At 42.0% G+C, this 16,218-nt stretch overlaps 1 protein-coding gene across 1 annotated transcript in view; it reads left to right on the top strand.

Moving 5' to 3' along the window:
• Nucleotides 1–3,652: 3,652 nt before the first annotated feature.
• Nucleotides 3,653–16,218, top strand: part of LY75 (lymphocyte antigen 75) — a 47,873-nt gene continuing 35,307 nt past the window's right edge. Inside the window, exons 1-10 of the mRNA XM_087734003.1 lie at nucleotides 3,653–3,877; nucleotides 6,171–6,542; nucleotides 7,543–7,716; nucleotides 7,989–8,153; nucleotides 8,752–8,862; nucleotides 10,562–10,702; nucleotides 12,450–12,638; nucleotides 13,320–13,477; nucleotides 14,401–14,511; nucleotides 15,787–15,875. Coding sequence (XP_087590129.1) covers nucleotides 3,793–3,877; nucleotides 6,171–6,542; nucleotides 7,543–7,716; nucleotides 7,989–8,153; nucleotides 8,752–8,862; nucleotides 10,562–10,702; nucleotides 12,450–12,638; nucleotides 13,320–13,477; nucleotides 14,401–14,511; nucleotides 15,787–15,875 — 1,595 coding nt within the window. The 5' untranslated portion in view covers nucleotides 3,653–3,792. The remainder of the gene's footprint in view (nucleotides 3,878–6,170; nucleotides 6,543–7,542; nucleotides 7,717–7,988; nucleotides 8,154–8,751; nucleotides 8,863–10,561; nucleotides 10,703–12,449; nucleotides 12,639–13,319; nucleotides 13,478–14,400; nucleotides 14,512–15,786; nucleotides 15,876–16,218) is intronic.

Below are 16,218 nucleotides of genomic sequence, written 5' to 3' on the forward strand. Positions count from 1 at the left end.
TATCTGTTGATGAGCAAGAAAGACTCCTGCTAGAAATATAAGGCTCTTAGTCATGATGCTGGCACCTCAAAAGGCTTTTTTGACTGGAAAGGCAAAGTAATCTGCTTGGAAGCAAGAGAAAAGGCTGCTGTGCATTACTGTCAGCTCTGTGGTTGGGTTCCTCCTGTATCTGAAATTATGTATTTGGTTATCTCTGTAGGCATGCTTGAAGTTTGCTCTGCTATTAGTGCTGCTTTGCAATGAGGTGTAGGTATTCATGGGGACGTGATAACGTTTGCGATTTGCAATACAGAAATTGTTCACTGCTTATGCTGTGAGTAATGCTGCTGCACAGCTCACATTAAATGCAGAAGCCTCATTGGTAAAGCTAGGCTAAATCCTTTAAGAAATAGGCTTTGGCATCATTATAATTTTTATACGCTTTGGTACAAACCCACTTTTTCAGTTAACAGAAAGCTGTAGAAGATTTTCAGGAGTTATCATATGATATACACTGATTTTGATTTTCCCTGCACTGTTCTTTCCAAAATATTGGTTGGTTTGTTTGGATTTTTTTTGTTTGTTTGCAGAGTAATTGCTCCCTTTACAACCATCTACCTTGAGGAAATATTTTTAATACTCCTTTTTTAAACCTGGCATAATTAAAACATGAATGACAAGAGGAAGCCAAGAATCTTCCACAGGAGAGATTGCTTAGGTCAGAGGATCAGCAAATTCAGCGGAGGAAAGGTTGTTAGAGATATACAGCTAGCTCCATTAGGAAGAGATGTGTGGGAACTTTGCACCTTTGGGGGGCGAGAAAGACGCTGTAGTATGGGGGGAGAGGAACGAGACGACTTTCCAAGTTCTACCCTCCAACTGCATGTAGCAGTGTTATGCAGAACTAATACCAGAAACAGATACCAGTTGTATAAATGTTAACGTGCACCAGCTCTTCAGGGAAATAGAAGCACGTGGACTCTACTGAGGTGAGGAGCTGGCAGCCTCTAAGTTACTGGTGGCAACTGGTAGTCTCGTAATGGACACGGGGGCTGGCTTTTCTGGGTACGTTGTGTGGATTTCTGGTTGAGCTCTTGGCATACGAGATATTAAAGGACATTTTCCAGTGCCCAGACCCTTCTAATTCCTGTAGCACTGGTCCATGCATCAGTGGTCCTACAGAGATCAGTGTTGTCACGGTGGGTTTTGTCCTGCACGGGCTGCCAGGTAGACTGACGCTCTTTTGTCCTAGTGGGGGAGCGCATGGCATCAGAGTGCACAAAATTTGGTTAGCCACAGAGGCACTGTGCAAGCCCACTGAAGGGTTAACAACCACAATTTGCATATTAGCTTTTAATTGATCATTTCCACGGACCACAAAACATTGTATTGCAACTTATTTTATCTTAGTAGAAGACAAAAAAAAAAGAAACAACAAACCAAAAAATAAGTATTTATGTTCAGGCTTTTTTTAAAATGCTCTTGATATAAAAACCAGTAAAACTGTTTACATGTGATTTGCAATAACTTCCTATTTTTTAAACTTCTGTCATCGTAACACTGACTTCTTGTTTTGTGCATAAAGCACTTTAATTAAACAGTTGTACAGGTGTGAGTCTATGTACTCTGACCTGTCTGCTGCTTGGCTGGCAGCAGAGGGAAGGGATGTGTTTTGGTGGGCTCACAAGGGCCGTTAGCTTGTGTCTCTCCTCTTACACTAATGTACGACAGAGTTTAAGCGTAAACAAAACTGAAACTAAGAGGCACCCGTGCAAACAGCGGTCTTCCCTATCCCTGGGCATTCTTTAATTTTTGAATCAGGATCAGGGTCTGATCCTGTGTTATCTACCATAGTATTTTATAAACAGATAAACAAAAAAGGACCTCAAATTCTAAGTGCATATTGGAGAGCATATGTAATATACATTAAGAAACTTTAAGAGAACTTCCCCTCTATTAGTATACATATTTGCTGATACATGTTTGGTAAATAGGATGCTGTTAACTTGAGAGTTGCTGGTGTATGTTCAGTAAATATGCACTGCACGCTATTAGTTTCAAAGTCAAACACTTTACTACTCTCCACACCAAAACTGGGACAGTCAGTTATTACATGAAAAATAGCAAGCATTCGGAAAGGTTCATGGGGATGCAGGGTTCACACCTACTGCTTCTTGTCATGATGTTTTATTGAAAAAGAGACACACATCCCACCACGTACTTCATTTTAGTTTCAATAGCTTGCTTTTGTATCAGGCTCACCAGTGGGGAATTTCTGCCTCCCACTCTCTGGGAGAGACTTTAAAGCTTTGCTCTTCCAGACAACAAACCCTTTCTGGTAGCACAGCTTCAATTTTACTGCAGCTACGGACCCCTCTCTGCCTGAACCTGATTTCTGATTTTTCAAACAGCTCCTGCCTTGGCAGCCAGATCTTGCTCTGTGGTTTCCAGCAGGAGAGAACATTTGCTCACTTACAGATGCCTGGTTTTGTTCTCTGTCTTTCCGCTCAATTCCCAGCCCGGCACACCCTCAACTCCTGTGCTCCCACGTGTCCAGATTCCTACATGATGGGCACATTTGAAACGCATAAAACAGACTGCACGTCGCACTTCCCATCTCTACGAAACTCTGATATTTCTATCCCTGAACGACTGCTCCTCCAAGTGTAACCAAAATAGATTTTTCTAGCCAAAACTCTTTTTCTTGCAACTTTGCAAGCGCTTCTTGCACAGCTGGGGTTGCAGCTATACGGCCTTTCCAGGCCAGCGCCGAATCGCCCAACAGGCAGCTATAGACAGACACGATTTTATTTTACATACTTTCCATCAGTTTCCCTTCTTTCTCTTTTCCTCCTTCGGGCCAACTGGGTCTCGGCGTCTTTGTGTTTTTATTTTTGGTTTCTGTAACTTCCTGTAGCCAGCATCGTACTTTTCTCAGCAACAATTATTTCAACCGCTCCCAGTCTCATCCCCTCCTCCCTCTTCCCTGGCAGAAACGGGTCAGACAATTGCAATTTCAGCTGCTAGCTCCCAGAAAACTCTTAGAAAGCATGGCAAGGCCGCCCGGCCTGCTTCTGGTCCCTTGCCAGCTCTGCACAGCTCCAGTTAGCCCCTACGCGGCGGGGGTAAGGATCACGGGGTGGCGTTTAGAAACGCATTATTTGATCCATGTTTAGGCATTTGATCCGTTTTCAGGTATTTTACTTCACCGTCTGCTAGTATTTATTATTTTTGGTTTATAGGCTCTTCGCTTGTTGCCTTTTCTTCACTTTTAGCACTTATGCGTTCCCTTTCTTTCCCAGCTGAACTTCTAAAAACCTTTTTTAGTTTAACTTTAATTGCCACGCGATAATTAGGTCTGCCTTTCCACTTTTTTCTTCATTTTTCCTCGGGTTTTCCTCATTTTTCTCCTCCTTCCTTTTTTCCTTTCACTTTTCCTTTCTCCCCCCCCCCCCCCCCCCCGCCCCTTTCCCTTCGTTTCCCCCGCGTTTTCCTCATCTTCACTCTTATTTTCCCACTTGCGAGCCCCCTTTCCCGCGCTCCGCTCCCCTCCCTCGTCCCCTCGCTGCCGCCGGGGCCGGCGCTTCCCCGCCGCCTCGACCCCTCACGCCCGGCCGCCGCCCAGGCCCGGCCCCGCCCCGCACCTCGCCTCAAACTCGGGGCCCTTCTCCTCCTGGCAACAAGTGACGCTCCCCGGGGCGGGTCGATCCGGCCGGCTCCTCGCCGTCCCGGCCAGCCGGCGGCGGGCGCGACGCTCCGGCAGAGCGAGACCGGCAGCGCGCCCGCTCCGCGCAGCCTGCGCCCCGCGGGAGGATGAGGCGGGCGGCGGGGCTCTACCTGGCCGCCTGCGGCCTCGCCTGGCTCCTCGTCTGCTGCGCGGCCCGCCGGGACCCCTCAGGTAAGGCGGGCGCCCACCTTGCGAGGGGGCGAGGCGCGGCGCAGGGGGCGCGGAAGGGCCTTTTCCGCCCCGGCGGGCGGCTGCGGGGGAAGGCGGCGCGGTGGCGGGCCTTCTGTCCCGGCCGGTCCCGGCCCCCCCGGGCGTTGCGCTGGGTGGCAAAGTCCAACTGCGTGGAAACAACGTGGGAAACTTACAAGGAGGAGCGAAAAAGGGAGGGAAAAAACAAAACAACAAAAAAAAAAGCAAACCCCAAACCTCCCTGCCGGACCGTGCGCTGCGCCTGGGGCGTCGCCAAACCAGGCGCTGCCCCACCGCCCCCGGGTGCCACGTTCCCGGTGCCCGCGGTGCCGGGGGCCGCCCCCGAGCCGGCGGCGGAGCGGCGCGGAGCGGCGGGAGGGAGGCGGGCCTGTGGCCTGTTACCTCGGGAGGAGAAATAAGCCGAACGCCGGCAGGTCCCCTGCAGGGCGTCGAGCCGTCATTCGCGTCGGCTGCTTTAGGCGCAGGGAGAGGGGAAGGAGGCTCACCCGGCCTTTCGGAAAGCAGGTGGAAAAGTTTCGTGTTGAGCAAATTCGTGCGAGCCAAAGCCGCTAGCTCGGTCAGAGCTGCTGGGAAACAAGTTGAGCTCGTCGCTAAATAGTCGTATTTTTGTATCCTTTGACAGCAACAGGCTTGGTTTTGTAGCTGAAGATGTCAGGTAAACTTCGTGGCCAGTGTTGAACTGGAGTAATTAAGCACCGGTCTTAATAAATTGCTGTACGGGGAGATTTGGTGAGACGGTATCAGCAGCTTTTCTGGGGAAATTTTAAAAAGTGGTTTTCTTCTTGATGTCAGAATGGGGGTTTTGTGGATGAAGTGAAGTGAAAGAAGAATGAGGAAGGGAAGACTTGAGAGGAGGCCGAGAATACCTTACAAGAAATTGAAAAGAAGAAGAAAGTCTGGAGGGGAGAATAAAAAGCAAAAAGCAGATATAGTGCTGAAAAGCACAGGGTAAAAAGATACCCCCAGAGCAGGTTTGGTTGCTAAAATGTCTTAATTAGTTAACAGGATGAAAGAGACGGTTGGTGGAAGTGTGCTGTTGAGAAAAAGTCACTCCAGTAGGTGGCTGACTTGGAGATTCTTCTTTACAGTTTGACCAGCTCAATACTATTTAGATACGATGTGGCACTTACACAGTGGAAAATTCACGAGTATACTGGGAAGCAGTTGTAAAATTCACTGCATAACATCACTGAATATTTTCCTTGCTTTTCCGCCAAACCTATTATTAAGTCATATAAAAAAAACGCAGTAGGAATGTGATTGACAGTGCATTACTATGAAATACAAAGCACTACTCAGCAGATTCCTTATTTAAACAGCAGAGTAATAGCCCTGTGGGTCTGGGACAGCCGAAGTCCATGTCAGCCTAGTTAGTGAAAGTTTTATGCTGTGGGGCCATCTTTATTGTGGTATAGAAAGAGTTTTAGGACTTTTTTTTTCCTTGATTAGCTTAAATCTACTGCCACTTGTCAGAGGTGTTCATATACTGACTGAGGCATCAGCTTGTATCAGTAGGGTGATCCATATCTTTTTAAAATTGTACACTATGCTTTGTCAACTTCTTGTTTTCTTTTTAATGACAAGCTACCTCACAGCTGAAAATGAAACTAGGGTTCCTCTATCATTTTAAAAATTATATTCCTAACCTGTGTGTGGCATCTTTGGTGGGATATTAATTCTAAAACTCTCCCAAAAGCAGTGCCAGTTATTTTAGTAATACTGCAGTTGCACCCACAAACTGGATCACGTATGAGCCTATCATGCTGTGTATCGTATATGGTACACAGTTTAAAAAAAAAAAAGTGCTTACTAAGTGAACATTATTATTAATTATATTTTATGGTACCTGTGGTGTGTATCTGCATTTGCAGATAGGCATGAAGACAAGATTCTTTACCCAGTAAGCTTGCAAATTAACCAAGGGTTGATCCAATCGGTATGTGTTAAAATTAAAGAAAGAATTCTCATCGATAGGATTGGACTTAGAAAACAGCCTCATTTTATCTCATTTTTATAATGACTTTGAAAGAGATCTTTTATTTTTCCCCAGGAGTAAAGAATACTCGCTAAAGAGCAGGAAAATGTACTTAACGTGGCTTATACAAAAGAGATAGTATAATGTACAAACAGCAGTTGCTGTACTTTTCTGGTAACGTGTCTCAGAATGGGATTACATTTTGTTTTACAAATGAACTTCCTGTGAAAGTGATACTGAATCATATCCATATGTGGATATTTGTTTGTTCTTATACAGGCAATGATGCTTTTACCATTCGCCATGACACACTGAACAAGTGCATACAAGTTAAAAACTCACAGGTAGTGATAGGTGACTGCGAGACAAGTGAAGCTTTATGGAAGTGGGTATCCCAGAATCGCCTCTTTCATTTGGAGTCCAAGCAGTGCCTGGGACTTGATATATTCACCAAATCACTGTCTCGCCTGAAAATGGTTGATTGTGACTCAGAACTAATGCTGTGGTGGCGATGTGCTGATGCTTCCATCCTTGGTGCATCTCAGTACAAAGTGACTATCAAGAGTACCTATGTAACTGCAAGCATAAATGCAACAGACCAGTGGAGAAGCAACAGTTCCTCTGATGATATATGTCGGTATCCTTACCATGGTAAGTTTGCACAGGGGTTTGGAGGATTTTTTTTTTGTTAAGGGCTTGTTGCTGTATGTCTATGCCAATAAAGTCTTAAAATTAATCACATGAAAAGACTGATCAGTAAAGCAATAGAATGTTTTGCTGTAGAGAGATATTGGTATTCAGGTATGAAACTTTAACTTTTTTTTAACAAAAAATAAATATGCACAACTGCAGAAGTTGTGTTATTGAGTGGCTTTCTTAGTGTGTTTAAATCCCTCCCCCCATATTTTGGTTAGAGCCTACTTAAGTATGAAATATCAACCACCTTCTATCAGAACTGACTCTGTCCTCTTCACAGTGATGGGAATTTTGCTGTTAGCTCAAGTAAGATCAGGATTTGAGGATATTTTCTTTGCTGTTAGGCTGTACAATCAAATTCAGTGCATGCTGCTAGCTCGCAGCCTGTTGGATTGTCAGGAACCATCCGTTTGCTTTGGTCTGGTGGTCTGTCCACTTGCCATGGAAGCCAGTCTCATCTGAAATCTCATGCTTGCTGGCAGAAGTGGTGAAAACTTGCTTTACCATATTTAAGAGCAGAATTTTCTTTGTATTTGAATTTTCAAAGTGGCCAGTCTGAAGAGCCCAGTAGGCTCCAGTTTGAAATGTTTTCTCTCTCTTGTATATGTTGATTCCTAGGGCCTTATTCTATAGTACTCTGTGCAAACCACTTGGATTTCAACAGGACAATGTATTTATCCCTAACTTACCAGGAAGGGGGAAACAATTTTCTGCTGTGTTATGCCCCACTCAGAAGAAAAAGTACAGAAAAATATTTTCCTCTCATTTCTTTCAGTTCTGGCATTGCTGTATATTATCTGTAACAACAAGATACGGTGTTTTAAGACCACAAGTGTGATTTGCGTGCTTTTAAGTTAACTATGTCTGTACAGGCAGTAACACTGATTTGCTATCCTTTCCTCCCCTAGGCAGCTTGTATCTACTTCTTTAGTTTGTTTTTTTTTTTTTCCTGCAGAGGTTTATACCAAAGATGGGAACTCCTATGGAAAACCCTGTGAGTTCCCCTTTCTGTATAATAAGACATGGCATCATGACTGCATTCAGGATGAAACGCATACGGGTGGGAAATGGTGTGCCACATCTGAAGATTATACTCACGATGGAAAATGGGGAATCTGCTTACAACCAGGCACGTTGGGTTTCTAAATAGATGTCCTAAAAGCGTTCTGTCACTTCACGTATGTACGGCTCCACCTTGGTGTAGCATGTTACTGTTAAGCTGGGTAAAAGCAGGTCCCTTTTCTATTGCAGCGTGGACAGGACAATCGGCACACGCTTACTCTGCAGTATTTGTGATTAACAATATAAAAATTGATACACCCTCGGTATTTTTTCTTTTGAAACTTTCATGATGTGTCAGTATAGTTGTAGTTACAAGAACCTTCTGCTTCCTTTAAACAGAGGATGGTTGTCATGATATCTGGGAACGTGATCCAGAGTCTAAAAGTTGCTACCAGTTTAATACACAGTCTGCTCTTTCTTGGAAGGAAGCTTATATTTCATGTCAAAGGCAAGGGGGAGATCTACTTAGCATCCAGGATGCATCTGAATTAACTTACATAAAAGGTAGGTGTAATTATTCACATACGAATATCAGGAAATCTTGACGAATTAACATAAAGTGAAGACAGCATTTTAGTTTCTGTCTTAAAATTCTGGGTTAAAACTTGATTGTACTTAAAATGTATTGGTGCTTTCAGTTGTGTAGCAAAAATAAGCTGCTAATCTCACTTCAGATTTTTTTTTTTGATTTATCTGTGTGATTTCATTGTAGTGGTTAGCTGTTGTTCATGTTTATAATGAGGAATGTCCCCAAAATCTCAAATATGGGCCAGAGTGGCAGTTGGTGTTTTAGCAGTATGTTACCCACTTGTTGTTATGAAATCATCCTCACCGATGTTCAGGCTTGGCCTGGAGGAATTATCAGTGTACCTTTGGGAATATAAAACCAAAGGACAAACATCTGAAGCCATTGGGGGAGAAGACTTGTGTGGGTGAATTCCTCCTCAGTTCAAGAAAAGTTGCATGTCCGATTACAGTAGCAATCTTTCTTTCCTCAAACGCATGCCCTTTCACATCACATTTTTAATTTAAAGGAGACCAATAAAGGATAAGCATTTTATACTAACTGTTTTCTTAAAAAAAATAATAAATTTATCTCCAGCTAAGGATGACATTGCTGAGATCTTTTGGATTGGCTTAAATCAACTGGATGTTTCTGGAGGTTGGCAGTGGTCAGATCACAAACCTTTGAATTTTCTCAACTGGCATCCAGGTAATGATGTTTCTGGTGGTATTAAGAATATTCACAACGCAAACTAGTATTTTGCTTAGATTTTTTTTCTTTTTTTTTTTTTTACCCGTCTCCATTGGACTTCATCAAAACAATCATTGTTGTTCCATTTCTGTTAAAAGTTCATAAGCATCTTTTCCTTCTGGCCTTAATACTAAAAAAATATTTAAACAGTATCTTTGAGGTCCATTTCAGTAAAGAATCTACAGCTTCCTTAGCAGCTGCTAAATTTTTCCTCTCGCTGACAGAATGGCATTGACTTCCCTCAAATACTACAATTATTGATGTATGTGCAAGAACTGACATTACTTAGAAGCCTAACTTGTGTTTTTCAGCATCAAGGTTGCTGAAATTTGTTTTGAGGTGGAGATGAAAGAAGTATAAAACCTTTGAAAAACCTTTTATAATTACTCCCAAGTTCCTAGTACAATTGGTGAGAGTCTTGTTTGGAATTTTCAGCATTTGTAATATTCTCACAAATATGCCGTGGATGTGTATATATGAGAATCCTGGAGGAGTAATAATCAGGAATACTGAAGCTAATATTGTTCTGTCATTGAAGCTGAATTTGACCTTTTTAAAGTGGAATTCTCTTTTTCCTTCAGTTTCTAGAATAGTGCTGCGACATGAATTCTGTGAAAAGATAAGAAGTGTTTTCTCTTACTTCTTTGAAAGCTTTACTATGAAATTTCTGTGAGATTTTCCAAATGTGGCCTTTCTTTTGGAAAGGTTAAGGACTTTTCTGCTGCTTGCACTACTGGTTGCGCCTTCTTCTGGAACTGTGATGACACTGTAGGACTGTAATGCAGAGCTAAAGACTAGACTATCCGGAGTTACAGTGGCATAATTCAGTCTGCAGTCATGGCAGGCATACTAATGTCTACCCCTCTTGTGAAAAATACTTACTGGTATCTAACAGGAATTTTGCCAGCTGCAAGTTGTGCCCATTACTTCTTGTCCTTTCACTGTACACCTCTGAAAAGGGTCTGGCCCTGTCTCTGTTGTACTCTCCCATGAAGAACTAAGATCTACCCTGAGCCTTTTCTATGTGAGACTGAACAAATGCAGGGCAGGGGGAGTTGGGGTGCTCTGTGTAGGACACAGCTCGGGCTTGCATTGGGGCTCAAAGAAAGAGAAAGCCAAAAAGTACCATTGGAAAAGGGCTCCAAGGGAAGGTGGGGATTGCAAAAAAGAGTTCTCCTCTGTGATATTTTTAATTTGGGGCCTTGTCTCAGGTTTCTGTTAAGGTAAGGGTTACGGTTAGAGTTGAGAGAAAAGAGTGCAGAGCTGTGTTTGGAGTGGGGCTGGAAAGGGGCTGCCAAAGGAAACTGAGGGCTGCAAAAAGAGTTCTCCCCTGAGATATTTCTAGTCTGGGAAAGCGCTCAGCCAAGTGTTTGTTGTATTGTAAATAGAACATTCCTCCTGGTTCTGTGATTAAACATTGGAAAAGAAGTCCAGATTCCTTGATTCTGAAACTTCCTCTCTTACAAAAAACTTTCTGTGGGACTTATGGTAGGACAGGTGCCTTCATTCAAGGCAAGTTACGTTCTTCAAATACAAGGTGCTGTACTATGCAAAGTATGTTATTCTTGTATTAAAAAGCAATAGAAAAAAAGAAGCAGTCACTACCTTACTGTTTGATAACTTGTGCTCTTCTATTTTTGTTTGTTCCTGGCTATAGATATGCAGAGTTTGTCCCCACTGGACGGGACTAGCTGTGTGGTAATGAATGGTGCTTCAGGTCAGTGGCAGAGTTACCATTGTGGGACTCCACTTCCATATATTTGCAAGAAGTCACTCAATGAAGTTCCAAGTCTCCCAGGTAGGACAGCTTGCATTTTTGTTTTTGTATGTTAATGTGGGTGTAATGTTCACTTGCGGAGTCTTTTTTTTCCCCTCCCCAAGCCTTCTTGGGCGTCTCTGCCAAACACTTTCACAAACAGAGCAGAAGCAAACTCTGAATCTTCAGTGTCAAGATGATGCATCACAAACAGCTTTCATTTTTTTGCAGCTTTTTCATTCATATGTAAAGCATTTCCCAGCACAGTCCTGTCCTTTGCATCACCTTTTCCTGCTTGTGGCTTCTTTCATGTGCTACTGAAGTCTGGAACTGGCAGTTGCACCTCAAACCTTTCCATCTCTGCTTTAAGCCCATTTCTCTCGCTCTTGGTGTGTATTGACGTAAAATGGGACCTACCTGAGGTTTGGACCAAACTCTGTTGAATTCAAATAGAAGTAGTTAAATGACCTTACTGTCCTTTGAAACCAGGCCCAGCACTGGAAATCAGAGTGCAAGAGTTGGTAGCTTGCCCAGTGTGTAATCTTTGCTGGATCCGTAACAGCTCTTACAAGATAAAAGTAAATAATGCAATAGGAAAACCAGAACAGTTTAAAGCTTTATTCTCTCCTCCCTACACACACGCACATACAATCCTTCAGTTTTTACAGTGTCCAGCTGTGACATATATCTGCTTCCATGCTTTTGGCTGTTTACCTACACCTGGATGTCCAGCCCTTCCCATATCCATGACCTGTTCTTCCATGCGTGTTTTGACCTTACCTGGTTTTCAGGGCTCATGCTTGTGGGGCTCTCATGGGAAAACTTTTACTGGAAGATGATTGTCCTTGGATGAGGGAGAGGACTAGGGGATAAGAGGGATAAAGCAGTGTCCTGGAGGTGGAAAGTGTCATGGAGTATCACTGTCTAAGGCACGTTCTCTCCAGCTCCCCCAGGGGAGGCGTGTGCCTTTGAGGAAAAAAATTAGTAAGCAGTTTAAATTTAACTAAACTGGTTCAAATTTTTCAATGATTCTTTGAAAACTAGTTGTCAGTTAACAATGCTTATCTGTTCTCTGGCTCCTCAGTAGGGTATGTAGAGTTGTTACTGGTGTTTATACAGTGTTTTATTAATTAAAAACCAAAATTCTTGTGATTGGAGTATTTTATAGTGTGTTTTGAACCAGAAGGGCTATTAGTATATACTTTATTCAGCGTGCATTAAAAACAGTTTGAATTCTTTAATGTCTTAGTTTTCACAAGAAAAAATACTTAAGCATTTGTTTGAATGTGAGCTATTCAAAACTGGTCTTATGCATGCTACTGCATATAGATAATAATGCCCTGTAAAAGTGCAAACCCCTGCCAGAACAAAACAAGCAACTTTTTGTTGAGGCTGCTGTCCTGCAATGAAGTAACTTGGTTTGCCTTTAATTGCTTTTGAAATCATGCTTACAATTACTTCTGAACCTTTCACTTACAGTAAGACCAGCTTAATGTAATGCATTTCAGCTTTTTACTTTCACTCCCACTAACTTCTTTTTCCTTCTGTCTACCTCATGGTCCCAGACTATTACAAATCCCCATAATGCTGCTCAGTCAAGTCCATTTGCTTGAATGAATTGTGACCCTTTCTTAAAACATTAGCCCTGAAGAGACGTGAACACATTCTGATCGCTGCTTTCTGGCTGTTTTCAAGGTGTGGCCGGATTTAAAACATGAAGAAAATGCCAACCCATTGCACTAGCCAATGTAAAACAAAAGCCTCTAATTCTGTTTCTCTTCACTGTTAGAGTTTTGGAGACACTTGGATACTCGCTGTGATTCCGGCTGGCTTCCCCACAACGGTTTTTGCTACATGCTGATAAACAACGAGGCACCTTGGAGTACAGCAGATGAGTTGTGCAAAGCAAATAAGAGTAACCTCATCAGCATACACTCGTTAGCAGATGTCGAACTGGTTGTTACAAAGCTTCATAATAGTGAGTTGGGATACCTGTAAAGGTCAAGCACCAAGTGATGTGCACCATAAATTACAAACCACTTTCCATGTTCTAGCATATGATTGTCATAACCTCTACCTTTTAAATGAAGGTGCTAGTGCTGAGCTTTTACCCAGGCTAGTGCTCAGTGTTGCTGTTCAGGTCCAGTCCCTCAGTATTAGCTCTTGTTTTGGTTTGATCTAATTTATTTATTTATTTATTGGGCTAATCTACTTCTAGTTGCCTAATACCTCGTGCTTAATTTTCTCATTCAAAGAGAATCATAGATAGTTGGGTCAATATTTGACTGCTGGGTCACTGAACTAATAAATGTTATCTGTACTCTGTGGCCTTATGTTTTTGTGTGCACTCTAAAAATTGAATTTGGTTGAGCTTTTTTTTTTTTTTGCTTGAGTGTTCATTATTTCTGTTTTTTTTTTTTTCCATTTGTTACCTTTTCCTTGAAACTTATTCACATTCATGAATATAAGTTAAGAAACAAGATAATGAAAATATACTGTACTTGTCTCAAATTGCTGTTCTCACTGTAAGAAAAAAAATTGTGGCATTTATGCTGTGCAGTATAGTGATAAAAACCTAATTTTGCTGATTTCATGTTCCTTTCCAATTAGTTTGAATATTATTTTGAAACTACGGTGTTGTCCTAATTTTAAAATACAGATGCTAAAGAAGAAATGTGGATGGGTCTCAGGAATGAAGATGTACCAACCTTGTTCAAATGGTCAGATAGCTCAGCTGTGGTTTTTACATATTGGGATCAGAATGAGCCAAAAGTTCCTTTTAACAGCACTCCTAACTGTGTGTCGTATTCAGGCGAGGTAAGAATACAATGTTGGGTTTTCTAGGTTTTTTTTCCATCATAGTAGAGGCAACACTGATGTGTGTGAAAGTCAAGGGGAGGATAAAGGAGATAACTGATTTTTATTTCTGGAATAATCCTTAAAATACAGATAATCATTTTTCTACAAGCGAATTTCTTAAAATTATTTAGCCGACAATTGGTAGCGGTGTACTGCAAAGAATAAAAGAAATTGCTCACAGCTCTGAGACTGCCTCTGCTGTTGGCCAGCCAGTTGTCCTTGTCACTCTGCATTTTGAGTTACCCTATTCTTGCATGTCTGTGGCAGAGAGCTAGGAAGGAGGTGGGCTGAACTATTGAAACGAAAAACTGGGTTCAGTCATCTCCAGGACCAATTTGGGGGACCTCGTCTGAGGATGGGTACTGAGATACCTTGGTAAGAGAAGAGGAGAGGACAGACGCTGGGGGGATACAGTACAGAAGAAGCAAGGAGTGGGTGGAGGAAGGAGGTCGCAAAGATGAGTGGAGAGGGAAGCAGGCTGTATCCCATCTCTCGGATTCAGTAGAAACTGGGGCAAGTGTCTGCCTGCTGTGCTGTCAGGCTGGCAGTGGAGCTCATGTGCCCGGCTCCTCTGAGCTGCTTCCTGCAGAAAGGTGAGCACACCCCCTGTACCCGTTCCCTCCCTGATTCGAGAGAGTTGGCACCACCCTGGCCTTTTCTTCCCTTTTCAGATGTGATCCAGAATGCTCCCATCTCCACACTTGTCAGCTTTCTGTCTCCTTTCCAAACATGCACCTATGCATGTAATCCAGGGCATCCTGCCCCCAGTATTTTTGCTAGAGGCATTTTGGCTTTCCCCCTTATGAAAACTCAGCCCCTGCACTATGGAAATTGAAAGATTTTTGAATTCTAGATACTTTTTTTTCCTTTCCTTCTCACAGATGGGACAGTGGAGAGTCAAATCTTGTGAAGAAAAATTGAAATACGTGTGCAAGAAAAAAGGAGAGATTTTGAATGAAACAAAATCAGATAAAAGTTGTTCATTGGAAGAGGTAATAAGAAGTCTACATTTCTTTTACTTCCACTTTGTTCAGAAACCTGCATTAAATTATTTGTTTCCTCTATTTCCCATTTCCTTCTTGCCCATACGATAAAATCTATGGAACATTGTAGCTGAAAAAGGACATTTATGTAGCATGAGCCAAATTTCAGATTCTCTGAAGCAGGTTCTGGATGTATTACCACTCTGCTTATTGATGAAAGTATTATGACCTTGGACCCAGGAGATGTTGTGTTTTATTTATTTGTTTGAAAAAAAATAATTGCTTTTACTAGATACGTTATCGCTAATGCCATTTGTTCTGTGGTTTTTGCTTTAAGTATGTTTTAAAATTCAGGATAAACACATTGCAACATAAAGATATGCGGAGGTTGGTAAATGAGATTAGGTTTGTATTATGCTTCATTTGGCTCTCATTTTTGTTCTTTGACTTGAATAAAGGTGGGGGGTTTTTTGGTTGTTTTGGTTTTTTTTGTGTGTTTTGGTTTTTTTTGTTGTGGTTTTTTTTTTTACAGTATAACATGTTACAGCATAAATAAGGCTTCAAAAGAAGTCTTTTCTGTTTTGAACAATCTTGGGATGGTGTTACTAGCTACTTCGGAGTTCCTCGGTTCAGTTTTGTGTGGCATATTGCCTGCAACAGGAAACATGTTTACCCCTTAACTTTCTTTCTGCACAACCTCGGGGTGTTTTTACTGTGTCTCTTCAGAGACTGCCAGCATGTAGAAGTTACAGCTTTCTGTGCTCTTCAGACACCAGTGGCATTGGTAGGCTAGCAAAGAGGTAACACATTAATGTTCCTTGACATTTCAGCGTAAATTTAGGGGAAAAGATTTGAATACTAGAGAAATTTTGTAAGTTCATGCATTTTCATTATAAAATATTTTTTTCAGAAGTAAAGAAACAGTAGTAATGCCCTCTTATTATTCCTCTGTTTGAATCCTGGCGTTGGTGGAACAGCATGAAAACTCCTATTGTTTTGAATAGGACTAGGCTGTCGCCCTTGTGTTTCTCTCTCTAAATGCGCATAGCAGTCAGAAGACTCTGCACAGTCAAGCTAAAACAGTGGTGTATTTTATTCCTGTGGTTGCATTCTGTGAATCTGAGAGTTGATGATACTGGACCTTGTATGTGATGCACTGCATTTCTTCCTTGTATATGCTGTGCTGGCTTGTGGGCACCAACCAATGCTAGCAATGATTTATTTTCTCCTGTAGATAATGCCTAAATTAGGCTGTTATAAACATGCTTTTCGTTCTCTAATCAGGGATGGGAGAGACATGGAAACTACTGTTACAAGATTTATAAAACGGAAGTTTCATTTGGAGCACAGTGCAATCTTACAGTGATGAACAGGTAGAGCACATCTCTGTAATTTATAGGCATGTTTTACAGTATGATCCTGGAGATAGTCAGAGATTAAAACCTCTGTATGCTAATTAGTGGTTTTATAAATAAAAAATAGAGCTAGAATTGCTTTTGCAGAGAATTAACGAACCGTGTTTTCCATGGTGTGACAATGGTAAACCTACAGTGTAAAACCTTCTTGGAAGTATGTGAATTCCCAGCCTGCTGACCCCATGTTGAACACAGGACTGCCTGGACAACCACTTGAACTAACTTGTGTAATAATATGCCTCGTTTTTAAAATTGACTCAATAATTCCAGATATCTTTCAAATATTGACTCAAATTAATCT

The sequence above is a fragment of the Nipponia nippon genome, unplaced genomic scaffold (genome assembly GCF_047370975.1).
Source record: "Nipponia nippon isolate SJK-2023a ecotype South Korea unplaced genomic scaffold, ASM4737097v1 scaffold_5, whole genome shotgun sequence".
Taxonomy (NCBI): domain Eukaryota; kingdom Metazoa; phylum Chordata; class Aves; order Pelecaniformes; family Threskiornithidae; genus Nipponia; species Nipponia nippon.